This window comes from Diabrotica virgifera, chromosome 5, assembly GCF_917563875.1.
Source record: "Diabrotica virgifera virgifera chromosome 5, PGI_DIABVI_V3a".
NCBI lineage: Eukaryota > Metazoa > Arthropoda > Insecta > Coleoptera > Chrysomelidae > Diabrotica > Diabrotica virgifera.
Genome location: NC_065447.1, coordinates 42,442,236 through 42,469,745, shown reverse-complemented (window position 1 = coordinate 42,469,745; position 27,510 = coordinate 42,442,236). Strand labels below are relative to the sequence as shown.

At 33.2% G+C, this 27,510-nt stretch overlaps 2 protein-coding genes across 6 annotated transcripts in view; both read left to right on the top strand.

Moving 5' to 3' along the window:
- The window catches only part of LOC126885717 (mitochondrial amidoxime-reducing component 1-like), a 66,281-nt gene that overhangs the window by 24,998 nt on the left and 13,773 nt on the right, over positions 1-27,510 (top strand). For both annotated transcript variants that reach the window (XM_050652449.1, XM_050652450.1), the window contains exons 3-4: positions 4,965-5,144; positions 15,290-15,479. In XM_050652449.1, coding sequence (XP_050508406.1) covers positions 4,965-5,144; positions 15,290-15,479 — 370 coding nt within the window. The remainder of the gene's footprint in view (positions 1-4,964; positions 5,145-15,289; positions 15,480-27,510) is intronic.
- Positions 17,647-21,765, top strand: LOC126885718 (uncharacterized). 4 transcript variants are annotated; one of them, XM_050652451.1, is made up of 3 exons: positions 17,647-17,928; positions 18,022-18,207; positions 18,487-21,765. In XM_050652451.1, exons 2-3 carry the CDS (start codon positions 18,039-18,041, stop codon positions 19,173-19,175), a joined length of 858 nt encoding a protein of 285 aa, XP_050508408.1. In that variant the 5' UTR covers positions 17,647-17,928; positions 18,022-18,038; the 3' UTR covers positions 19,176-21,765. The 4 variants fall into 4 exon arrangements, 3 of the variants coding, with proteins under 3 accessions (XP_050508408.1, XP_050508409.1, XP_050508410.1); XM_050652452.1 differs by having other exon boundaries at positions 17,917-18,021; positions 18,115-18,207; XR_007698441.1 differs by lacking the exon at positions 18,487-21,765 and having other exon boundaries at positions 17,777-17,928; positions 18,115-18,263.

The window sequence follows — 27,510 nt, the reverse complement described above, 5'->3', positions numbered from 1 at the left end:
TAAAATACAAATCTCAGGTGTTTAACTGTTAAATTTATTATTATTTATTATTTTTAATATTCATTACAAAATGTAATTAGTAATGCTAAAAAAGGAATATTTTAAATAATAAATAAGCACAAAACGTAATTAATATTTCCATATAACCCATAAAAAATCTATTATTGTTATTAGAATCATCAAAAGTAAAATCAGTGATAACTAAATAGTAGCTCAGTATGAAATAATAAATGTTAAACACCAAACAAGCAAGCTGCGAAAAAATACAGCCGGACACTCCAATAAACATCGCTATATTCTGCAGTGCATTTACATATTGTCATATTGTCCAATTGAGTGAGTCGCATTCAATAAAATTGTTCGTGGTATAGGGCTTTTCATTCACAGCCATTTGTTTCGAGATTCTGTCATGGGTCTCATATTATTAATATATCTACGTCATACGTTATTGGTATATGGTATATAGAATGTTACAAACCAAAGACGTATGAGGTACATAGATATATTAATATTATGTGGCACATGACAGAAGCTCGAAACAAATGACAATCGATGAAAAGCCCAATTGATGATTGATGATTTATAGACCAGGGCGGATCTGTGAAAAAAGGTCTATTTTCGGATGTGCGAGGTGGCATTCGGATTTTTGCAGATAAAGTTAGGTAACAACTTCAACAATAATAATTGACTTATGTTCCTTCTCAAATATGCCCGTAACATTAATAAAAAAAATTAAAGTATTTAAATATTTCGAAAAAGATCGATTTTTTTCTATTTTCTTTGCTTATAACTTTAAAACGATTCATTTTGGAACAAAGTCATAGCAAAATAAAATAAAGATAATTGAATTTTATATGATACCCTTTCTGCCAGATAGCAATAAATACAAAATAAGGGGGCAAAATAAGCCTGTTTTTATTCAATGTTTTTCAACCACTTTGGTTGCACTTAGAACTTTCGTAATTCGCTTAGAAAATTATTACAACATACTTAAATCGTTCACCAAATTTGATTAAAATCGACCTGATATATTTTGCAGAACAATTTTGCAATCTAAATCTTTTTAAAAAAGTTCAAATTTTTTAAAATTTTTCTGAAGAAAAAGTAGACCATTTAGAAGTTTGCTAATTTTTTTACATATAAAGAAGTTCTCTACCTATCTAATACACTTTACAGAATTAAAATCGGAGTATTTAAGCGGCCTCAGCACTGTTTTAAAGTTATAAACAATTTTTTGGCTTATTAAAAAAAGGGGCAAAAGAAGCATGGCTGATGGAGAAATGTACAGAAATTGAAACACTACAACGCAAACATGACGATTTCCATATGCACAAAAAGATTAAAGAAGTACAGAACATCAGAAAACAACGCAATATAGGCATAGTCGTAGACGTCGAAGGTCAAATTTTGACTACAACTGAAGATAAATTAAGAAGATGGAAAGAATATATGCAAGAATTATTCGAAGATGCTGCACGAAGTCCGTATGAAATAGACAATCCCTATGGCCCAGAAATAACAAACGAAGAAGTAACTATGGCCATTAAGCGGATTAAAGATGGGAAATCACCAGGACCTGATGAGGTGCATGGTGAAATTTTAAAGCTATTAGAGGCACAACAAATTACAGCTCTTACGAAGTTATTCAACAACATATACGAGACTGGTTACTTACCAAAAGACTGGCTACTATCAATATTCATTCCACTTCCCAAAAAAGCCAACGCTAGAAAATGTGAAGAACATAGATTAATTAGTTTGATGAGCCATGTACTTAAAGTACTCCTTACTATCATTCACTCGCGCATATACACCAAATTAGAAGAACAGCTGAGTGAAGTTCAATTTGGATTCAGATCAGGACTCGGAACGAGGGAAGCACTTTTCAGCTTGCAAGTTCTAATACAGAGAGCCAGGGATGTCAATTGCGATGTGTATGCATGTTTCATAGATTTCGAGAAGGCATTTGATAAAGTCCCACATGGAAAACTAATCGATATCCTAAAAACATCAGGACTCGATGGTAAGGATATAAGACTCGTTTCAAACTTATATCTCCAACAAAAAGCAACAGTTCGATTCGAAAATGAACTGTCCGAAATCTTCACGGTTGAAAAAGGAGTCAGACAGGGTTGCATACTGTCACCAACATTATTTAACATATACTCTGAAAACATCTTTAGAGAGGCCTTGGACGAATCAGAAGATGGTATTGCAGTAAATGGACAACTTATAAATAATATTAGATATGCAGACGATACAGTATTGCTGGCGGATAGTGTGCAGGGGCTCCAAAGGATCATGGATAATGTTGTAGAAGCATGTAACAAATACGGCCTAAAACTAAACTGTAAGAAGACAAAAATAATGATCATTAGTAAAAACACCAACATAAACGCCCAAATTACAGTAAACAATACACCTCTAGAGAGAGTACAGAAAATATGCTACCTGGGCTGCAACATTAAGGATACTTGGGATCATAGCTACGAAATAAAAACTCGTATTGAAAAAGCCAGAAGCTCTTTTAACAGTCTTAAGAAAATTCTCTGCAACTTGTCTTTAAGTATCAATATACGCATAAGAATTCTTAGATGTTACGTCTTTAGTGTCCTCCTATACGGAGTTGAAAGCTGGAGCCTGACAGAAGATGCCATAAAACGGTTAGAGGCGTTTGAAATGTGGTGCTACCGACGTATGTTGAGGGTCTCATATATACACCACACAACTAATATAACTATTCTCCAGAGGCTAGGAAAAGACAAAGAAATAATTAACACCGTAAAGAACAGAAAATTGGCTTACTTCGGCCACATTATGCGTAATGAAAAATACCGACTGCTGCAGTTGATTCTACAAGGCAAGATTGAGGGCAGGAGAGGCCCTGAACGTAGACGTATATCCTGGCTGGCCAATCTTAGGAAGTGGACTGGTCTAACGTCAACTGATCTATTTCGAGCTGCCGTAAATAGAATAAGATGGGTCAATGTGGTCGCCAACATCTCTAGAAGATAGGCACTTTTAGAAGATTAACAAATACAGGGAGGACGTTTGAGTTGGCATAAATTCATTTTCTCGAGAATAGGCCTCTCTGAAGATAAATCGCGAAACAGGTCGATTTTTATTTTTTAATTATAATTTTTTGGTATATATGTCATACTAGTGACGTCATCCATCTGGGCGTGATGACGTAATCAGTGATTTTGTAAATGAGAATAGATGCCGTGTGATAGCTCAATCGAAGGGCTAATCAATTTTGTATTCGCTAATATAAACATTAACATAACTATTTATACAGGGTTTGAATTAAAAAAAAAATTGAATTAAATTAGTTCCAATATTTAGATTACGTCATCACACCCAGATAGATGACGTCACTAGTATGATATTGATGCCAAAAAATTATAATTTAAAAATAAAAATCGATCTGTTTCGGGATATATCTCCAGAGTCTCCCATTCTCAAGAAAATGAATTTATTCCAACTCAAACGTCCTCACTGTATTTGTTTATAAGAAAAAATATTGTTTTTCTACAACCGTGTTAAAAATGCAATTTTTAGCACTCCATACGAGCGTTAAAAATGCTACTTTAAGGCACTAGTGCTTTAAAATTTTTATGGCACTCCAGTTCGTATTGACCGTATAGGCAATTTTGATGTAATGTCAAAAAAATATAAAAATGGAATGTCAGTCAAGTTCAAGTAAAAGTTTTTGTAGATATTGTCCTGTAATTACGTTTGTAGAAAAAATATTGTATGATATGCGTGTTAAAAAGTACATTTTTAAGGCACTCATGTGAATTGCAGAACTCGCGTCGCTCATTCTGCAAACTTTTGACATGCGTGCCTTAAACGTGTACTTTTAACACTTATATCATAAATAACTATTATAACTTTAAAACAGTGCTGAGACCGCTTAAATAATCCGATTTTAATTCTGTAAAGTGTATTAGATTGGTAGAGAACCTCTTTATATGTAAAGCAATGTATTAGCAAACTAAATGGTCTACTTTTTATTGAGAAAGGTTTTAAAAAATTTGAACTTTTTTAAAAAAATTTAGATTTCAAAATTATTATGCAAAATCTATTAGATCGATTTTAATGAAATTTGGTGGACAGTTTAAGTAAGCTGTAAGAATTTTCTAAGTCAATTATGAAGGTTCTAAGTGCAACCAAAGTGGTTGAAGAACATTGAATAAAAACAGTCTTTTTTGCCCCCCTTATTTTCTACTTATTGCTATTTTGCAGAAAGGGTAATAATTTAAGACATTTTAAACCAGTCGTATATTATTAGAAATTTAATTATCTTTATTTTCTTTCGCTACGACTTTGTTCCAAAATGAATCGTTTTAAAGTTATAAGCAATAAAAGTAGAAAAAAATCGATTTTTTGGAAATTTTTAAATATTTAAATTTTTTTATTAATGTTCCGGGCATATTTGAGAAGGACCATAAGTCAATTATATAATTATTGAAGTTGTCACCTAACTTTATCTGCAACAATCCGAATGCCACCTCTCACATCCACCTCAAAACAGATCCGGCCGGGTCTATTAGGGTTGTATAGCAGTTTAAGGCTTAATATATTTTGAATTTATTAAGGCTCCCGTAAATGCTGTGAAATATCAAAAATACCTCAAAACACCCAGTACTCGTTTAAGCAATTCGTCTCCCATGATAAAGGAGTCGCCCTGGTCCCAATACGTCTTAACTACTGAGTATAGGTTTGATATTTATTGCCAAGACTGTCGACGGTCTTCTTCTTTCCAGTTTTGAATTTTCTGTAAAACTGGATCTTCAACAGGCTATGAGCTTGGAAAATGTTTTATTTAATTTAATGAAATTGACTACACAAACTAAAACATTACGGACATTAGAAATAAAGCTCTAATTTATCTACTTAATATTTTTTATTATTTTGACAATTCTTATTTTACATTACAATATTATTCTTTTACATTTTAGGGGTTTAGTAGTATACACAGAAAAAGATAAAGAATTTAGAACAGCTAGAACATATCCTCAACTCCTACAGATAGACATATCTGTACACGATGAGAATCATTTTGCTTTGGATGCTCCTACCATGAGGACTCTCTATGTTAAAATTCCCAGCAAAGAAACTAATAAATCTGTTACCATCACGTAAGTAACTTTAAATTTTAGCGAAATAAAAAATCTCGTTTATATTCTTTTTAGCCTACAGACTTATTAAACAGATTTAAATAAAATTAATTAACATTTACCACTACATTATTAACTTTGTTTGTTAATTATATGTTAAAGGAAGCCTCTCACTGGAGAGAATTCCTACATGTCATTTGTTCTTCTGATAATTGTCATACAATTTACTTATTTTTTTTTTTTTTTTTTATTAACAAAAATCGCATCAGCCAAATTGGCTATTAGCGAAACAATAGTGGTGAACAATAATTTTTAATACATTTGTGTTTTTATATATTGTATAAAATGTTAATTGCACTTAGGAACCTCTTTAAATTTGACATATTGCACTGTAGGCCTAAAATGTCACTCAGTTTGTTTGGTATATTGTACAATATGCGCTTTGGCGTTAATGCTGCGCAATTCTCCAATAAATGTTTGATTGTTAACTTTTCTTCACAGTTGTCACATCTTGGTTCTTGTTTGTAGGAAAAAACATGACTATTAGTTAATCGCGTATGACCCAATCGGAGTCGCGTTAATATTACCTGGTCTCTCCGGCTTGTTGGTAATGTTGGCCAGGGTTTTATCGATTTTTTAATTTCGCGTAGCTTGGCCGATGACACTTTCCACTTTTCTTCCCACATATACCGCACTTTACGTTTGACCGCCGCTTTCACATCCGCACTCGTAAATGTTTCCGTACACTCCGCACTATCACTAGTTGCAGCTTCTTTTGCAGCGTTGTCTGCCTCTTCATTTCCTTGAATTCCAATATGGGATGGTATCCAGAGGAATATGATAATTTTTCCATTCAGTTGAGCGGTATGAACTTCTTGTTTTATTTTGATGACCAAAGGATTAGATGGGTAGACATATTGGATTGACTGTACCGAACTTAGAGAGTCTGTGAGTATGATATATTTGGTATTACTGGACGCATTGACAGCAAGGGTGGCCTGGTATAGAGCGTATAATTCAGCAGAGTAAATAGAGTACTCTGAAGGGAGTTTGTATTTATTTGTTGATCTTGGGGTTATGACTGCAGCACCAGTGCCTTCATTTGATTTAGATGCATCGGTGTATACTTGTGTATACTCCTTGTAATTGCGGAGTATATCATTGAAGGCGGATTTGATTAACTGTGGGTTTGTTGAATGTTTATCGAAAGAAATGAGGTGTGTTAGGCACTGAGGGTTCTTTATTTGCCACGGAGGAATTGAGGACAGTTTGGAAGGAAAGCATTCTGGGAACGCATAGTTTATTTGATTTAAGTAGCTTCTAATTCTTGCGTAGAAGGGTTTGGCCGTTCTTGGTTTATTTATGAAGAGATTTGGGAACTTTTCTGTAAAACAATTTTGTATAGTAGGGTTTTTTGAGTTACACCTGATTTTTGCGGCGTATGCTACACTTAAATAAACTCTTCTGTCTTCTAAGGAGGGTTCTCCAACTTCACAATACAGACTTTCGATTGGTGTTGTGCGAAAAGCTCCAGATATTATACGTAAAGCGAGATTGTGAAGACTGTCAAGTTTTTTCAGCAGCGTCTTAGCCGCTGTAGAATACACAGTAGACCCATAATCTAATTTTGATCTGATTAATGTTCTGTATAACATTAAAAGTGTTTGGCGATCCGCACCCCATTCTTTATTGGCCAGAGTTTTTAGAAGATTTAGTCGCTTGTGACAAGATAACATCAGATTTGTTATATGAAGTTTCCAGCTTAGGGTTTCTTCGAATGTCATGCCCAAGAACTTAATTGACGTTGCACGCTTTAGGTTTTCATCACATAGTCTTAGGTTGGGGATATTTGTGACGTTTCTCTTTGAAAACAAGATGAAGCGAGTTTTTTCAGCGGAAAAACAGAAACCTGTTTTTTGTGACCAGATTTCTAAGTCTTGTATAAAGTTCTGTGTATGACGAAATATATTTTGTATATTTTTACCTTTGCAGAAAACTACAAGATCATCTGCGTAGACTCGTGCCTTTACAGGCGATTTTAGGTTTTTGAGGATATCATTGATTGCCACTATGAAGAGAGTAGGACTTATAACCGAGCCTTGAGGGATACCATTTTCTGGATACATTATATCTGATGTTATGTTATTTGTCCTAACTCTGAAAGTTCTATTTTGAAGGAAATTTTTAATAAAGAATAGGCTGTGACCTTGAATGTTCCAACTATGTAATTTTTTTATTATATAGTCGTGCCAGGCTGTATCGAAAGCTCTTGATATGTCAAAGAAAACCGCTAGACATTTACCCCCTAGTGCGAATGCTTCAGAAATGTCACTCTCCAAATCTATGATATTATCTATAGTTGACCTTTGGTCTCTAAAACCACTTTGTTCTGGAATAATCAAATCTTGTCTCTCCAAGTGCCATCTTAGTCTATTGTTAATAATCTTTTCTAGTAACTTACACATGGCGCATGTTAAAGATATCGGTCTGTATGACTCGGGACTTGTCTTAATACTATTAGGTTTTTGTATAGGTATTACTATGGATTCATGCCATTCTTCAGGAAATTTGTGTTGAAGCCAAATAATGTTAAACAGATCTAGAAGTTGTTTGTGAGCGCTCGCTGGAAGGTGTTTAATAAAAATACTAGGAATATCGTCCGGGCCAGCGCTAGTTTCTTTAATATTTGATAATGCTTCCGTATACTCTAATTGAGAAATGGGTAAATTTAACGGTTCATCTGTGTTAGGAGTAATGCTAATTTTCTTATTTTCTTCATGTTGTTTGTAATTAATGAAAGATTTTTTATAATTAATATTACTGGATCGGTTTTTGTATGTGTTAGCAAGGATTTTAGCAATCTCAGTATTACTAGTAACTGCCTTTCCATTTCTCTCGAGGCTTTTGATATTCTGATTGCTGTTTAATCCAGATATTCTTCTGACTTTGTTCCATACTTCAGTCATGGGAGTGTTTGCATTTAACGTTGATACATATTGAGTCCATGACTGGCGTTTGGCATTTCTAGTTGTCTTCTTGGCTATTGCACGTTGTTTTGTATATTCAATTTTATTCTCGAGAGTCTTGTAGCGCTTGTATTTGTTAAAAGCTCTTTTGCTAGATTCAACTGCTGTTTTGCATTCATGGTTCCACCATGGGACGGGGTTGCGTTGTTTTATGTATGAAGTTTTTCCTATTGCTCTTTCTGCTGCTTCTGTGATAATGGTAACAATGTTCTTAAGGGTCTCGTCTATGTTTGAGGTGCTTTTAAATGTGGTCATACTGCTTTCGACTAAATTTGAAAAAAGATTCCAGTTAGGTTTTTTTAAATTCCATTTTGGGGTAAATGTCCGTCCACGTTGGTTTTTGTTGTTATGAATAAAAATTGGGTAGTGATCACTGTTATACAAGAAATCCAGCCTATCCCAGGTGAGCTGTGGGGTCAGACCTGGTTCGCATATCGTAAGGTCTATACATGAAAATTCACCGTTCTGTATATTAAATCTAGTGGGTCTGCCGTCGTTTAAGACTGAAAGGTTGAACTGTTCAAATATCTCTTCCAGCAATCTTCCTCTGGTATTTATAGTAGAAGAGCCCCATGAAAAGTTGTGAGCATTAAAATCGCCCAAAATAAGCCTGGGTTGGGGAATTTGTTGTAAGAGTTCAGTTAATGCTTCTGAGTCTACTTGCGTTGATGAAGGTAAGTATAAGTTACAAACGTAGATATTTGGACTCGAGTTAACTTTAATGCAAATTGCTTCTAGATTAGTTTGGAGAGGAACTACTGTAGTTTCAATTGACTTTTTTACAAAGATAGCTACTCCACCACTGGCTTTATCTTGGTTAGTTCTGTTTTTGCAGTAATTTTTAAATTTTTTTAAAGCTTGTATGTTTTCATTTTTGAAATTAGTCTCCTGAAGACAAATTATATCTGGATTGTGTCTGGACAGAATTATTTGGAGCATTGGAAGGTTATTATAGAAACCGTTAATGTTCCACTGCAAAATTGATAAGAAGCCCATTTATAATAAATAAAACTGAAATTTGGGATTGTCACAGAAGTTCATGACTCTATTCTTGAGAAAACTCACTTTCAGTCTCTGATGCCTCAGTATCCGAGTAAGCCATCTGTAAATGCTTCAATAGTTTCTTTCTAATTTTTGTACATCTAGCTTTAATCGATCTTTATTTGAAATACGGGTATATTGCTGTTAGCATTTTCACTAAAGCTTCAAATTCGCTAGTGTAGTTTTTTATGATGCTGACTGGGTCCTGTGCACCATAAACATTTTCAAATAGATCGGATATTTGATCAAAATCAAGAACAAATGAAGGGTTTTGCTCTGAGATGAATGCCTTGGTCGGTTCCATGAGTACGTGAGTTGGAGTCTTTCCCTTACTTTTCTTTGGTTTTTTAGCTGGAGCAACATTAGGTTTAACAAATGGTTCAAGACTTTGGTTTTCTGAATTAGCATCTTGCGCTAGAGGAGGTGTAACAATGTCATCCAAACTGCGTTTTGAGCTATTTTGTGTGGACTGGGTTGTATCTATATTGATAATTGGTTGTGAGGTTGGAGTTTTTGAGGGGTTGGTTGAAAGTATTTCGGAAGGTATGGGTTGCGAAGATGATTGGGAGTGGGGGTTTTGGTTATAATTTTCAGAAACTGATTCTTGGATTGTTTTGCAATTTGCTGCAGTGTGGCCTGGCCTTTTACATGAAAAACAGATCAAGGAATCTTGTGCAAAATAAATTCTATAGTTGGTGTTATCATAATTCATTAATATGGATTCAGGTATTGGGGCAAGCGGTGGTGTGATAAAGATTTGTCGTCTAAAACTATAAATGTGGTTGAATTCCGGCAAACCGGCGCTTATCTTGAGAAATGACATGGGAGACATGGGTTGAAGGCCCTATTTTTCAATTTCTTGAATTAATACAGCATGCGGTATGGAGGGACAAGCGTTTGACAGAATTAGCCTTTGTGATGGAGTGATTAGTTTGCGTGCTTGGACTTTTTGGTTATTAATTTCTATGGATCCTCCATAGTTATTCATGAAATTTTCAACGACATTTTTGTTTGCAAGGTACATACACACTCTGTTGTTAGAAAGCCTTGAGGAAAATAGGATATTTTTGGGCTCGATCAACTTTCCTAGTGAAATCAGATAATCTTGAAGTTTAAGGTTTTCAATGGATGGGAATACAATGGCTTGTTCTTTTGTTGGAAATTGTTGTTCAATCAAAGCAGTAGAATAAGTTTTAGTAGTGTTTTCCATTTGGGCGCTCCTGTAGTCAGAAGTCCCGGCAGTCGGATTTGACATATTTTATTTATTATTCAAAACTAAGTAAATCCTGAAATACGGACCTGTCTTACAACAGGTGATTTTATCATGTCGTTATAGATAACGAATAAACGTGTTTAGGGTTTTTTGTATCAAACCGACTTCTGATAAATAATAAATTCCAGTGAAATAACTTGGCTTCATATAATTTTAAAGAGTACTTACGTACAATAATTGAACGCACTATAATACACTTATATATGCGAAAATAAAAATTTTTTACTCATTAGCTACTATCTAAATAACTATTTTGTTTGGAGCTGACAAATACGCACCAACTAGTATACCTGCCAGGACCGAACTCCCACAATTTACTTATTGTTACGAGTGATAACAGATTGTAAATTAAATGGAGCTTAAAAAAAAAAAAAAAGTTTATATTCTTTTTATTCTTTTAGCCTTGCGACATTAAATATTGGACAGCCGGCATTTTGAGCCGGCTTGGTGTTTTAGGTCATCTACCCATCTTATCTGTGGTCTCCCTCTCTTTCGTTTGTATATTCATGGTCTCTACTCTGTAATAATTTTATTCCAATTAATTCTATTCCTCGTTTATATTAGTTATATCCATTTTCGTCGTAGTAATAATACTTCAATCATAAAAAATAGGTTCAACGTCAATAATCAAAAATGGGTTCAAATAGCACTTAATCTTACAAATAGCACTTAAAACAGCATTGAAGCAATCTTCAATGTTTTCTGAAAGAGTTACTGTATTGCCCGCATGTCGTAATTATTACATTAAGAGGCTACAGTAGCGATCAACAGGTAGCAACAAACGCGTTCCAAGATTGAGGCTCTAATTTTGAATATTTTGTCGAGATATTTGGCACACATATTCGTAATATAATAAAGAATGGCGGTACAGAGCCCAATTTCAGAAATATGTTAGTACGTGGAAATTACTCTATAACTAAATAAAATATTGAAAAAAGGAGCCTGTACCGCCATTAAGAAGAAAAAAAAACTTTCTTCAAATAAACTTTTTTGTCCCATGCCTAGATTTTGTGTAATCTTGGAAATACTAAAATTTTTTATTTCTAACAAGAAATCGAACATATTATAACTAATTAGGCAACATAGAGAAATTATCACTGTCATTTTGACAAACCTGCGTTAGATTTTCTCTAATCTGTTCTGTCATCTTTATCGATATCTGTTTAGTGCAGTAGTGTGTTAATTTAAGAATTCGTTTTTGTTGTTTCATAGGAAAGTAGTGTTTATTGATAGTTAATTTATTATATATTTGTTGTTGTTGTATAAGTTGTTGGCCTCTTTGAAAGAATAGATTGTTGTTAATTGTGAGTTTTAGTTATAATATGTAGGTAGGTAAGTATATTTTACTTAAAAATATTTCGAATTCTAATGCGAGTATATAAAGTTTTAGAAGGATTTCTTATTCTAAAAATATTATCAATAGTTTAACAAAATGAAAAAAGTACATCAAACGACAAATAAAGTGAAACCTTCCAAGAAAAGGTTTATTAAAAAACGTGCCAAAATTATGCGAAAATCGAAATTTGTTTCGCTTTACAACAAAAAATGATTATTTATTATTGTTTTATTATTATATATTTCATGCAAATACCTTTCTAAATACCTATCTTAACATACAATTTTCACTCATATTGGTTTATTTTTATAAATATCTATTTATTAATAATAAAATCATTTTCTATTACTTCTATTTAGCGCGAATATGATATTGTCAAAATATTAATCTTAGATAATGTCAAAGATTACCACTGTTGCCAAAGCTTATGATACTATTTCCCGAAGTTATATTTTGTTGCTACCTGTTGATCGCTACTGTTTACTCTTAAGTAATTCCCCGTTAATTCTCCGTTTTATTCCATATGGCTGTATCACAAGTGCTTTTGTAAATAAATATTAGGAGTGAACATTGAACAATGTTGGGAACAAAATGCAACCTTGTCGGACTTCTGGTTGTATGGAGATTTTGTCGGTGTAACTATCTCCAATTTTTACCATGGCGCATGGCGGTTTGAGTTCAGTACATATTCTAAATTACACGAATATCTATATCATCTTTTTCTGTATTTCTTAGCATATGCTGAATTTTATCTAATGCCTGTTCAAAATCCACAAAACATGCAAATACATCTTTTCTTTGATCACGGAATTTATGTAATAGCATATTTAGCGCAAAAAGTGCCTCACAAGTTCACATAGAATTTCCAAAACCAAAGTTTCTTCGAGGTTTTCTTCGCTTTTGCGCCTAATTCTGTTATGGCTTATTATTAGGAAGGTCTTAAAAGTTGTGGTTTAATAGGCTGATTATTAGTTGTTAATCTGAGTATTTCCTAACATTTTGTTTTTTTGGTATTACGACAAACACAAACTTAAGCCAGTTGGTGCGACTCAGGTTCTAGAGTATCACTCTAGTGTTATAATATAACAATATTGCATTATAATGTTTTACTACTACTTCATGTTATCTTTTATATTATCTTCAACTACAGTGGAACCCCGTTAACTCGGATTAATCGGGACCGCGGCCGATCCGGGTTATCGAAAATCCGGGTTAGCCGTAGAAAATGGTAAAAATTAATAAAATACGGTATACTTACAGATAGTTGGCGTATTCCATGACGTTTTTTTCCATCTATCCAGCCAACCTTGACTCACAGTGAAATTTGGTTCACAATCAGGCAACATTTTATTCAGCTTGAGTGCTGATTCTTGAATAATTGGTCCAGACACTGGTAAACCACGTTCCCGTCCCGTATAAAAGCACACATACAAAGAGTCGTCGAGAGTCTCATTTTTAGCTTTGCACCGATTGTCCAAACTGTCTTTTGTTATCATTTTGAAACAAAATTCTTCGATTTTAGTTCTATTTTTCGTCCAATTTGATACTGTAGATGTACCGACACCATATGATGCTGTAATTGTTTTTAACGATTCTCCTTTATCAATTCTACCTAATGCTTTTAGTTTCTTTTCCATTGTCATTTGTCATACAACATTTTTACGTTTTGTTGGCATTACGTAGACAAAAAAACACGCAAACACAAAATCTGAATAGATTTACGAACGATTACAGAACGGAAGCGAACAATACGACTGTTACTACACACAATACGCTCTCAATCGCAACGATGTTATATTATTTAATAACAGCGAAGACTAAGACCATTGTTTAAAAAAGAATTTTTTAATAGTCTTTTAGTCTTTTTTAAACAATGCTAAAACAGTTTGAAATAAATAAAGGATAGTACAGGTGCCTGTTGTTTCCGATAACACGACAATGAACGTCGTGTGCCATGAGTCATTTTTACTATCGTATATGTCAGAGGTGGCCAAACTGTGGCTCGCGAGCCACATGTGGCTCTTTGAAGGATTATTTGTGGCTCTCAATAAATGCAGCTGAACTACTTTTAATTTTTGTGTTAAATGTCTTAAATTATTGACAAAAAATGTAAAAGACTAGGTGTAACATTAGGACTTGGACAAGGAGACCCCGTATCACCGTTGCTATTCAATTTGGCCCTAGAATATGTAATAGTAAAGTATCATCTGAGCTGACAGGAGGATTTTCGAATCGAGGATCAAAACTATTGTTGGCCTTTGCTGATGATTTAGAGCTGTTGCTCATTCTACAAGAGATGAGAGAGAGCTATTTTTACAACTCAAGTAAGAAGCAGCTAGTCTGGGCCTTCGAATAATTAAAGAGAAGACGAAATACATACTACAAAATCCAAGACCAAGAGTTAGGCAGAGCGTAACTACTAATGACCACAACTTCGAAGTAGTAAAAGAGTTTAAATATCTGGGGGCGGTAATCACAGATGACAGCCACATATAAAAAGAGGTCTCAACATGGATAGCTGCGTGAAATAGAGCAATATACTCCCTATCATCATTATTAAGATCCAAGTTGCCAAAAAGATAATCTAAATTTGGATTGTGCATGCCAATTATTCGCCCAATTATTACATACAGAAGTGAAACATGAAGCTACAGCAGCAGGAAATAAATATGCTGTTGGTTTTTGAAAGTAAAGGTCTCGCAGAGTGATATTTGGCCCTCAAAGTGATGAGTTGACAGGAGAGTGGAGAAGGTGCCGCCCAACTGAATTGGTGACTGTGTGGTACTGAAAACATCGTCAGATAAATAAAAGCTAACCGGATAAGATGGGCAGGTCATGTGGTAAAGTCAGAGGAAGACAGAGTGTCAAAAAGAGTGCTTTTTGATAGACCAGACGGTAGAAGATCAGAAGGCTGTCCCAGACAAAGATGGAAATATGACGAAGAATCGAGATATCCTGAAATAGTAAAGGCTACTTTTAGAAATATTTTTTTATTTGAAACAGCGATGTAAACCATTTTATTTCACTTTAAAATTCGTGAAATCCAAACACCGAGAAAAAAATTTTCTCACTGAGGAAAAAATACCATTTTTACACTTTTTAAATAATTGTTTAATCGTGGCTCGCGAAAAATTACAAATTTTGAAAAATGGCTCGGCCTATCAAGGTGCTTGGCCACCCCTGGTATATGTAGTTCAAATTACACAAATACCCATTATCTCTCAAATATTATATTACATACATTTTTATCGTTGAAATGTTTGTCTGATAAAAATCGGTCCGGGTTAGCCGAACTTCCGGGTTATCGGGGGCCGACTTATCGGGGTTCCACTGTATTAGTTTCAGGAACTCACTCAGTGTATTATATAGACCACCAGCTTTCCTAATTTGATCATTTTTTATAGCATTTTTTGGATATATTTTGAAAATGTTAAAATTTATACTTCAGGGTATTTTTTAATATAAAAGTTTATGTTGGCATATTTTTTAGGCTACATGTAAAAGAACCTTGTAGTGCGATCGATTGTGGAGATGAAGCAGCAACTTGGTTATCCAGACTAATTTTACAAAAACCCACTGGTCTACGGTTAGGGTTTCATGATGGTATTTACAAAAGGGATATTGAGAAGGCACACAAAAAGGATATATCATTTTATACAAGTGTTTCAAATTTCTCTGCAGTAAGTATAGCTAAACATGTATGTAAGAACTATACGCTGTGAGCTCGTACGTAGAGGGGATATTTAAAAGTTCGTGAGCGCCACTAGTGACAAGTCAGGGAACCTTTCCTGGAAATTTGACATAAATGTCAAAGTGATTAATTTAAAATTGAAATGAAAAACATTAGTAATTAGCCAAAATATTAGTTGGTTAAAGCTGTGGTATATTTTTTTACCTTAAATATACTTACGTGTTAAATACTGAATTTTTACTGAATACTGAGTTTTTTTAATATTCCGTAATATGTCCCTAATTATAAATTAATCTATTAATCTTAGCGCCATCTACACGATAGTTGTGAAAGTATCCGAAGTAAGAAATTAATATTTCATCAATAGAACGTCAAAATGATTAGCAAAATCGATTACAATTTAATTACTTTTTTGCGTTGTAAATATTAAGCGATAACAATTAAATAATAAATTTAAAAATTACCGGCGAAAGTTGCATTAGTAATCCGCTAGTGGCGACACCAGCGAAGCTCAGAGCGTATAGATGAATATCCTTAATTCATACAACCTACAAAATTATAATGATTATTGATTATTTTACTGAGAAGATTATAGACGGAGAGGCAGCGCCGAAAAATCTCTCTGAATTTACTAAAGCTAGTTTTTTCACAGTTGATTACCATGATTGTGTAGAGAAACATACTTCGGTCGGTCAAGCGAAACGTAGAACAGGTGGTACTGACAGCTTGTCAAAGTTGCTTACCAGCGGAGGTAATTAAATCCATTTACTAAGGCTGAAAATCAGTACACACATTCTAAATTGAATACATAAATAAAAGTTGTTATAGTCGGTCAGCTGTATGGCGGGACAGTACCGGTCGGTCGGCCCCAATGAATGTACAGGGCAGGGGCGTGCGATGAAATTTGAAACAGGGGAAGCAATTTATAAAAAAAATTGTAAAAACACCTATTTATAATGTAATTCAGTTCTTCTACCATTTTTCGAAAACTTGTCTATAACTTCCTTGTACAAACGTGGATATTGTGACATTTCTTTAATCAGATTATATTCAATTGGAAAAGAAAACAAGTAAAATCCTTTATAAAACGTATACATACTACTAGGTATACTCCCTAGGGAGTAAAAGTACCTTGTCTCCCTAGGGACGAAAAGTAGGTACGCCTTTCCTCCCTACAATCAGGTCAGGAAATGTATAGTTTCGGTAGAGGTAGGTGGAAAAAATAAGGTAATTGTACCATATTCCGGCCTATTAAGACTTTTCTACCTTTGAGACAAAATTCTAATTGTTAAAATAAGTATATTTGTATGTCGTATAATTTTAACCCAAAAATAGAACTTTTATATTTTGAGTGCGGTATTTTTTTATATAGAGTAACCTACATTTCATATCAAATTTAATATTTTTAATTACCACTCCAATGTCTTTAATTACGTGCTATAATTTCGAGGACTAGAGTAATTCCGTTCTAGTTGGTACCTATTTCCGGCCTACGGTTAGGTGGTCAAATAAACTTGTGTACTAGGAATAATAGCACTAGAAAATACAAGTAAAAGACGTAATAATAAGAAAATGGGATATACCTTGTTAGTTGAAATTAGTCACAAGGATGTTACTGAAATAAGTTTAAAAAATATTACATTAAGTATTAAGTACACACAAAAAAAAATTAAAATTAAACAGTTTGGAAATCCACAATAGAAACTAATTATCGGCATCATTAAAGTCCGGAACAGAAAATATACCCCTTTTGTTGACTGGTACAGGACATTTTATTTTCTTCAAGACATCCTCAGAGTTGTAAATTAGTATATCGTCCTTATCAGGCCAGCGCCAATTGGTTCCACTATATGTCATTGTTTTGACCTCGTATTGTTTTGGATTTTTGTTTATAACTGCCTTTACAATTCCTGGAAATCTTTCACCTTCGTATGAAATCACTACGTAATCTCCTATCTGGATTGCCTTAGGAAGAGGTTGGAGTGTGTGATTTTTTGTTTCGCGGTTATCATCTTTATTTTCTTGATCGGATAAATTCTTTTCTCCTACTTCTTGTTCTTTTTTTCTTTTTCCATTATTGGACAGTTTCTTTTGTTTTGCGCTTTTAGTTTTCTTTTTATTTTCATTTATTAGTCGGTTTTCTTTCTCCATCTTCCTCAATGCTGCTTTTTCCAGTTTACTTTTCTTTTCTTGTTCTACACGTCTTTGGTACTCTATGTATTCTGAACACGTCGCTACTGCTGGAGTTATTTTTCTCTTGACCGTTTTTTTATTTTGGCTAGTAGAGGCAGTTTCTGGCCAATAGAATGCATTTTTAAACGGTGTAGAAAATTCTGACTTAGAATCATTTTGTGTCCTAATTGTTTGTTGATAGGACTGAACTGCTATAGTTTCACTTTTTTCTGGTGTGAAATGTCTTTCGCTTGTAATATTTTCAGGTATTACTCCTTCTTCCATGTCGCAGTTATTCTTACTAAGTGTGGTTTTAGTTTTTTCTGGTGTGAAATGTCTTTCGCTTGTAATATTTTCAGGTATTACTCCTTCTTCCATGTCGCAGTTATTCTTACTAAGTGTGGTTTTAGTTTTTTCTGGTGTGAAATGTCTTTCACTTGTAATATTTTCAGGTATGACTCCTTCCTCCATGTCGCAGTTATTCTTACTAAGTGTGGTTTTAGTTTTTTCTGGTGTGAAATGTCTTTCGCTTGTAATATTTTCAGGTATTACTCGTTCTTCCATGTCGCAGTTATTCTTACAAAGTATGGTTTTAGTTTTTTCTGGTGTAAAATGTCTTTCGCTTGTAATATTTTCAGGTATGACTCCTTCCTCCATGTCGCAGTTATTCTTACTAAGTGTGGTTTTAGTTTTTTCTGGTGTGAAATGTCTTTCGCTTGTAATATTTTCAGGCATTACTCGTTCTTCCATGTCGCAGTTATTCTTACTAAGTATGGTTTTAGTTTTTTCTGGTGTAAAATGTCTTTCGCTTGTAATATTTTCAGGTATTACTCCTTCTTCTATGTCGCAGTTATTCTTACTAAGTGTGGTTTTAGTTTTTTCTGGTGTGAAATGTCTTTCGCTGGTAATATTTTCAGGTATTATTCCTTCTTCCATGTCGCAGTTATTCTTACTAAGTGTAATTTCAGTTTTTTGTGGTGTTGAATGGGTACGTCTTGTAAGATCTTCAGGTATTAGTAGGTTATCAGATAGTGTCACCGATTGTTGTTGTGAGTCTGGTGTTGAATCAATATTTGTTGTTAAATTATTAACCTGGGAAGAATATTCAAAAAAGCCATCCTTTTGTACGTCAAACTGTATAAAATTCTCATCGTTGACGGCAGACCAATCCACATTAATGTCAGACAGGTTATCCACAAAGTTTGCTTCCAGCGTTGAGTTGCCCAAATCAAAATTATTATCGTTTGTATTTTCACTTGTCGTTACACTGCTGTTGACTGTTTTCCAAAAAAGATACAAATTTGTATCCTTTACATCTCCTATCCAATCCCCATTGCATTTTTTAAATTCACGTATTTTCTCACTACCTGCCCACTCCTCTAAGTATTTGACTATTTGGTGCGAATTCTCGGTGGTTGAAGTTCCTGGGGAGGATTGTATCGGGAAGTTGATAGATGGAGTGTTGACATTAGTAGTGCTATTAGAACTCGAAGATTTTATGAGCTTGCTATAATTTACGGCATCCGGATTGAAAGGAAATAATCCACAAGCACGAAATCCATGTTGTATAGTTTCAGGTTTTAAAGAAACTAAAATGCAGTCTTCTAACAATGGACCAAATTCGCAACGTTTTAAACGTCGACCATTATTTTGCATTCGCCAGTCATGGACTTTTTTCCTCCACGCATTTTTGAGGCTGTGAAAAACTGCCACATCCATGGGTTGCAATATATGTGTAGAGTTAGGCAACAAGGCAATCAAAACAATGTCATTGTCTCTACAAAATTCACTTAGAGGTAGCGACAGGTGGGAAGAGTGTCCATCCATGAATAGTATAACTGGTCTTTTAATATTTTGTTTCAATAAGTATGGATAAAAAACATTTGTGACGTATTCATAGAATGTTTGGCACGTCATCCAGCCACTATCCGATCTACCTAGTGCCCATGTGGAGGGATATTTTGATAATATATTTTGTGGAATCCTCTTGTACGGAAACAAAACGAAAATGGGCATTAATTTACCATCAGCAGAAGAGCCCAGGGAAAGAGTCAAACATTCCTTTTCATCATTTCCAGACATGGAATACACGGTCCGAGTACCTTTTCGTACTAAAACACCTTGACCTTTGGGACATAGAAAAAATGCTGACTCATCGCAGTTAAAAATTCTGGAAGGGTCTTCGAGAATTTCGACCAAATTATTATCTTCCAAGTAACTGTAAATTTTTTGAAACCAAGCTCTGATCTTCTCTTCATTGGCACCAACCCTCGCTGTGGTAAGGGTTTGAGAGACTCTTTTAGTAATAGTTGAATTCCTTTTTAAAAATCCCTCATACCAATGTCTGCCTGGTAAACCATTTTTAAATTTGTGTGGACGATTTAGCTCTTTGACCAGTTTTGAGACTGAATATAATAACTGATCTTTATTAACCGGAAAGCCAATGTCTGCTAAATGATGTACCCATTTTACTATAAGATTTTCTTCAGTTGTTGTTAGAATAGTTGGGGCTCCAGCAAATGATTGTTTTGTGTATTTTCTGTGTATCTTATCTAATAATGTCTGTTTAGGTATATTGTATAATTTCGAAGCTTTATACGCAGACATTGTTTTACTTTGGATAGATTCCAGGGCTTCGTTTAATAATTCCGGGGTGTACCTTTTTGATGGCATTTTATCTGAAAAAAATTACATATATAAGACTCAAGTAGGTATAGTAAGAATATAATCATACATACTGCTTGATATAGTTTAGCTGCGTATAAATGTAATAATGGACAAAAGCTACATTGCCATTTCAAATTATGGTCTAAAGGACGTTTTTATGGTCATTTAATATTCTGTGAACCTATAACCGTGCTATTTAAATTAAATGTATTTATCTAATTTAATACAGTCCCAGTTAATTTAAAATAAAACCAATGAAATCAGTAATGTGTTTTGAAATGCCGTTTAAAAAAAAACTAACAAAATTGATTAAGTACGTTTCTTAATTAAACCAAAACAAATACTCATAAAAAGATTACTATACAGCATAACTCTATTAAGGAATAGTTGGACAAATACCATTATAAAATTCAAATAACAACAAACAGACTGGTCAAATACTGGCACGTAAATATCTCAATCGAACCGTTACAGGTTTTAGTAGCACTAAAAAGTAATAATCTTACCCGTTGAAGTGATTATGAATAAAAAAATAATAATAATATTTAACCCTTCCCATCCGTAATTCCGTCCATAAGACGGAATAATGTACATGAGATATAAAATGCGAACATAATTGCGTGCGTCATTAAAAAGACATTTTTTCAAGAAAATATTAATTACACGTAACGAAATTAAAAGTAATAATATCAGTAAGAAGTAAGGCCCAGAAATAATTACTATTTCCTCAAATAAACAAATAAAAATGCCCACTGAAAAATCGAATTCATGGTATGACTTCGGTTAATTTTTGAGATATAACACAGTTTAGAATTCAAATAATAAGAAGGTGGTTGACAGAATATTAGTACGTAATTATCTCAAGCAAACTTTTAGGTTTCAATGTTCCACTATAAACAAAATGTTGACCAATTCGGTTAATAAATCGTTACAAACAAGTAATAACAGTTGAACCTTTTATTCCTTAATTCCGTCCGTAGAACGGAATAGCGTACATGACATACAGAATGAGAACATAATTGCGTGCGTCATTAAAATGTAATTTTTTAATAAAATATTAAAAATTATCTTACGAAAGAATTAAAACGAAATAAATAAATGCATATTGGTTATTGGAAATATAGATATTTCTTATAAAATCTTACCAACTTCTATTGAGAACTCTATGATGATTGGGATCACTCGTTAAACAAAAACAATAACACGTGGTGCTTATTCAACGATTCTGTGCATACTGGGTATTCATGACAAGTGAAGGTGCCAGCAGCCGCATGAAAAATGGCGGGAATTTTAATTACTGCTTTCAAAAGCATCATAGATTTGAATATAGTGTGTGAGTATTCCGCCTTTTCAAAATATATCTTATTTTACGACTTTAAATGTAATGGACCGCAATTGTGTACTAGGCCGTAATATCGTGCAGTTACATTAGTAACTCACTGGCAATATTTTTTGTGTGAATACTCAATATCCTCAGTCTCATATAAAGCTGTTAGTTCTGAACTTAATGAAATCAAGTCAAAATATTGTCCATAAAGACGCATCAAAGATTTTGTTTGTTTTTCAGGAAAATGTGTTTTTTTAATGTATTAAAATTGCACAGCTAAAGAAAGTCTCGGTCATCAAAATTCTTAAAACCTATTTTCCATTCGTTGGCATATTTGATCGAAAATCTGGTAAATTGTATAGTTGGCGGTAGCACGATTCGACATCTCCAACATTATCAGTGCGTACCTATTCGTTTCCTTTTAGGCTTAACTTAACTTCTTGCCATCATATTATTCGAGCATTTTTCAAAGTCATCTCTCTCTTTTTGTTAATAATATCTTTAAATACGCTAATTTTTTTACACAGAAACCAATCTCGTTTATCTTGCATTGCAATACATTAAATAAATTATCTGAGAATGGAAATATTTCTGAAAAAAGCTAAGTTATAAAGTAAAATTCAAATAATGTTTTAAACTATCCAAAAATCCTCTCGAGCTATTTATAGTTTCTGTATCCCACATTTCACATTTTCACCATTTTCCAAAACACTAATACATATTTTATAATATATTTATATAAATAATATTTATATTTAGTATTTATAATATAAATAATTCTATGTACTTATTTATATAAATAATTCAATAAAATCCATCTTCATACTTTCAAAAAATCAGTCAACGAAGCCCGTCATTGTCAAATGCTGGTAAATCCCATTTAAATTCACCAAAAACATCTTCGTATGCAATTGACAAAACTGCTTATAAGCTAAAGATATGCCCCAAATTTGAACTCACCGCTCACCATCTAACCCCGATGATTTTTACATAGGCTTGAGTCGCTGGAGAGAAGCAACTTAAAAATCAGATTATTATGCCGATTGCCGATATAACTCCGAATACCACCGTAGAAATACGATCATGGTCCGAGTACGGAAGGATGCAGCATACAGCGCTGCTTATACTAGTATGGGTACCTATTTCATTGCTTAGTTATTTACTGTAGTATGACAAAAATAGAGTAAAATACGTTTTTGTCTTTTCTTATTAGGTAGGTACTTGCTGCTTGTACTACATAATTAAATATTCTCGTACGCAACTTAAAATCCTGCTTATTATGTGTTTGTTCAATTTTTTTAAAATTATCTCAGTTACTCAGATGGTACGGCATTACTACGGAAACCAAGGAAAGCAATGCTTCCCTTGCTTCCATGGACTGCACGCCCCTGGTACAGGGTTATTCACTATATTTTGACCCCCTTGTAAACTGCTTTATTTACAGAATTAGAAAAAAATGTACAATACGCTGGTCGTGATTACGTCATCACGCCCAGATGGATGACGTCACTAGTGCGATATAAATGTAAAAAAATCATAATTTAAAATTGAATCAGTTTTGTATCTGAAACAAGCTGAAAAACCACAGCCTAAATATCGCAAAGTCCGACTCTGTCGTTATCGATATAAAATTCGACGTAAAGTAACACCCAAGGCGTTTCTCATAGATCACCCGTGAAAGCGGAATGATTAATATTCTAAAAATGCTAGATGCCTAAGTGGTGTAATTTAGCTATTGCAGCCAGTAAAACTACAAAGAGATTTTAGGGCTCGGAGACAGATTTCCTAGGAGTTATTTACTTTGCAACAGGATATGTCTCATAAAAATAAGAATAGGAAATATTGCTAAGTGTTTGAATGATAGAAATCTAAGAACTCCACAGAAATTGCAACGCAGTAACTTTCGTGGAAATCCTTAAATGGTTACAAAAAGGACAGCGATGGTGATTGGCCGAAAAAGAAACGTATGACCATAATAAGGATGGCGTAATTATTATTTTCCAACTATGTGATTGGTAGGAAAATGTTCGGAATGATGACTATTGGTCAAAGTAGGTGATAGCTGTGAGAAAGGGAGGTGAATTTAGAGGAGAAAGAAATCTTGTCCGAGATTAGGAAAAGAAGAATTGAATTAAGTTCTAGCGGCCATGCAGTGAAGACGTGCATTTTTTCTTGTCTGTGCCTAAATAGGCAAAATGGGATCTTAAAGATTCTGTCGTGAAAATCGCAAGTGCGATATGTTGTCTTAAATACCATACCGGTATATTCTTTGTGTTGTGTCCGGTACAATAAAGGAATAGTTTTTCCTAGTACGGCGTGTAATATGTTTCGTGCAAACAGAACTTAATTCAACTGTCGCGGACAAGGTTTCCGTTTAATATGTTTCGTGCAAACAGAACTTAATTCAACTTTCGCGGACAAGTTTTCCGTTTAATATGTCTCGTGCAGACAGAACTTAATTCAATCTTCGTGGAACGTGGTTCCGTTTTTTTAAAGACAATGGTCTAAATAAAGTATGTTTATTATCAAGTCAGTGAGATGTATCACTAATAATCATGAACGCAGTTATTTTCTTTTCATAAAACAAAAAACTATGGAATTTTTATTTTTCGTATAATATAATAACAATTATGTAACAGTACTTTAAATCTACAATTGTAAAGTGAAAGTGAGTTCGCCGCATCCACCACAGCTCTTGCGAGCTAATCAGATTCCAGCAGCTCATCAACAACAGATCATCACCAGGTATTTTGCAATAAACTGTTTCGTTCCTTTTTTCTTTTTTCGAACTTTTAAAATGAAACGCGAAAGACTTATTTTTTTACTTTTCTAACCAACTCAGTTTTTTAACAATTTTTTATCTGAATAAATTATAACTATGTTTTAAACTTATGTCGTCTTTTTCTGTTCGCACAATCCATCTATGATCCTTATTGTATTAGGAAATGCAGACTACCACATACACCAAGGGTAAGTACCATTACTATTCAAAGGGATACCATTTTACGTAACATTTTTGTAATTTTTATATAGATATATAGCAATAGATTCTGATCTATTAATGGCACCCAAAAAAATTAATAATTTCTTTTCTTTAGCTTAAATATTGTTGTAAGAACCCACACCCTAAATTTTCTGAGACTAGAGCTATTCGGAGCATTAATAAATTATGTAGCACGAATTTTGTCAAGTTTATGTATATTATTATGTTTAGCTATATTGTCGTGCTTCATATCTTACATTTTTTTTTAATTCTGTAAATAAAGCAGTTTAGAGGGGGGTCAAAATATAGTGAATAACTCTGTACATTCATTGTTGCCGACCGACCGGCTCTGTGTGCCTGGTTTAACTGGTAAATAGGTAAACCGCCAACGTGGGCGGTTTACCTGTTTTACTTGATTTCACCCTAATGTCGCCTGTGAAGTTTTACCCTAATACCAAGAAAAATAGGGGAAAAACAGGTTAATCGCGACGTTTACGTTGGAAAACCGCCCTATCTGAACAAGGCCTTAGATTTTTGTGTGGCGCGTTGTTGCCAGACTTCAATTTGAATATCAAAATGTATTTTCGTTTTTTGGTCAAACGGATGAATTTAGAAAAAAATGTTATACGACTTTTTTGCTCTACATTATGCCTTCTACCTATACCTTTAAGGAACGCACTATTTTCGGGGACCGAAAAGAGCTTCTATATCAGCGATACTCAACCTTTTTCTTTCCTGGGCCACATAGTATCTATTTCCACAGCTTGCGGACCGCAATCAAGTTGAAGTAGTATACAGGGTGTTTCATTGGGAAACGGAAATACTTGAATGGTGAATAGAGGTAAATGAGGCGGTTCTAGACGTGCTAAATTTATTGTTACACCGACTTTATAACCGAGTTACAGGGTGTTATATCGATTTTGTCCATTTCTTTCTGGATCCATTAGAACCACTGTGTATATTTTTTTGATATTTGGTACACATATGTCACATTTAGAACCCAAACCACCCAACTACTAATCACAAGAAAAATCCAGGTCCGGATTAAACAAAATTATAAATCCATTGTGACCTTGAAACAACATCATGTATATTGAAATTTTCAAAACCCCTTTGCACATTTGAAAAGAGCTTTAATGGAGCTTCCATTTTTTGCGCAGACAATTCATTGACTTTAATTTTGAAATTATGTCAAAATTTTTAAGAACTCATACTTTCAAAACAAACATTTCGATATAATTATTTCAAAATTAATGTCCTTAAATCGTCTGCGCAAAAATTGAAGCGAGCAATAGTTTTTATGCTCTTTTTAAATGTGCAGACGAATTTTTAAAATGTTATAATACAATATACAGGGTGTTGTTTCAAGGTCACAATTATTTAAAAAAAAATTTTTTGTTAATCCGGACCTGAATTTTTCTTGTGATTACTAAATGGGTCGTTGCAATGTAGTAAATTAGTATTGAATATTTTTAAAATGAGTATTTGTTCATTAACTTTAATAATTTATTATTAAAAGTTAATAATACCTTGCTTTTTAAACAGAGTTCTTAAAAATCTCAATTAGGGGAGTGCAATTAGAACGAAAACATGCATTGTTTCGGAATAATTCAAACCAGCTTATATTCTTCTAAAACTAGTTTTGTTAGTTTATATACATAAAGTAAAAAGTTCTACTCGCAGATTTGGCCGCTAATTGTTTATTAATTGTTTAAACAATAACAATTGTTTTGTATAAATAATTTTAAAAATATCGTTGAATTCATCATTTTACTTTGATCAAATATGTTTCTATTTTGTTTTTGGTTATGCTGAATCCGAATATGGCATTACAATTTGACAATTCTTATACAGAAGCTCATATCCAGTATCTTTTCGTAGCTAGGAACCACATGGAAAACTTTTTTATTATCAATTTTACGGAAAAAAGTTATTCTTCATAAAATACTCTGGATAGTCAAAAATCTAAAACTCAACCATCAGATATTAAATTTTATCAATTTTATATGAGTTATGTCAAAAATATGAATTTCTTTAAAGAGTAAAGTACCTTTATATTCCAGAATATCAAAAAATGCTATTATGAAAAGTTGTTTGAAATTAAAAACTATATTTTAATATACAATTACATCATTCTAATCGAAAAAAAAATGTAATTTTTTCTCAAATTACGAATACCCATCATCATTTTATTTCAATTATTGTAACTATTTTATTATCAATTTTACGAAAAAAAGTTATTCTTTATAAAATGCGCTACCTGGTCTAAAATCTAAGATACAACCATCAGATATCAAACTTTTTCAACTTTATACGAGGTATGTAAAAATATGAATTTTTCTTAAGAGTTAAGTGCCTTTATTATTCACAATATTTTAAATAGAAGGATGTCATTGAACACTGAAACATATTTTTAATTCCAAACAACTTTTCTTAATAACAATTTTCGATATTGTGAATTATAGAGGTACTTTACTCTTGAGAGAAATTCATATTTTTTGACATACCACGTATAAAATTAATAAAATTTTATATTTGATGGTTGCATCTTTGATTGTATATAATGCAGAGTATTTTATAAAGAATAACTTTTTTTCGTAAGACTGATAATAAAAAGTTATCAATAGGTTCCAAGTTACGCAGACATTCTGTATAAGAGCTAAAAAAAAATTTATTGTTGAACATTTATTATTGTTGAAGCTTATTATTAAATGTATTTTAGGTAAGTTTTACAGAAAAATGTTTTGATCACTTTGTATAAAAATTTTTTTAGCTGGTAATTTTCGGTTTTTGTATTACATTTTTGTTATCTTTCTTAATTTTCTCAAAAAGAAATAGTGTATTTCATTTCTAAAGTAAAATAATTTAGTG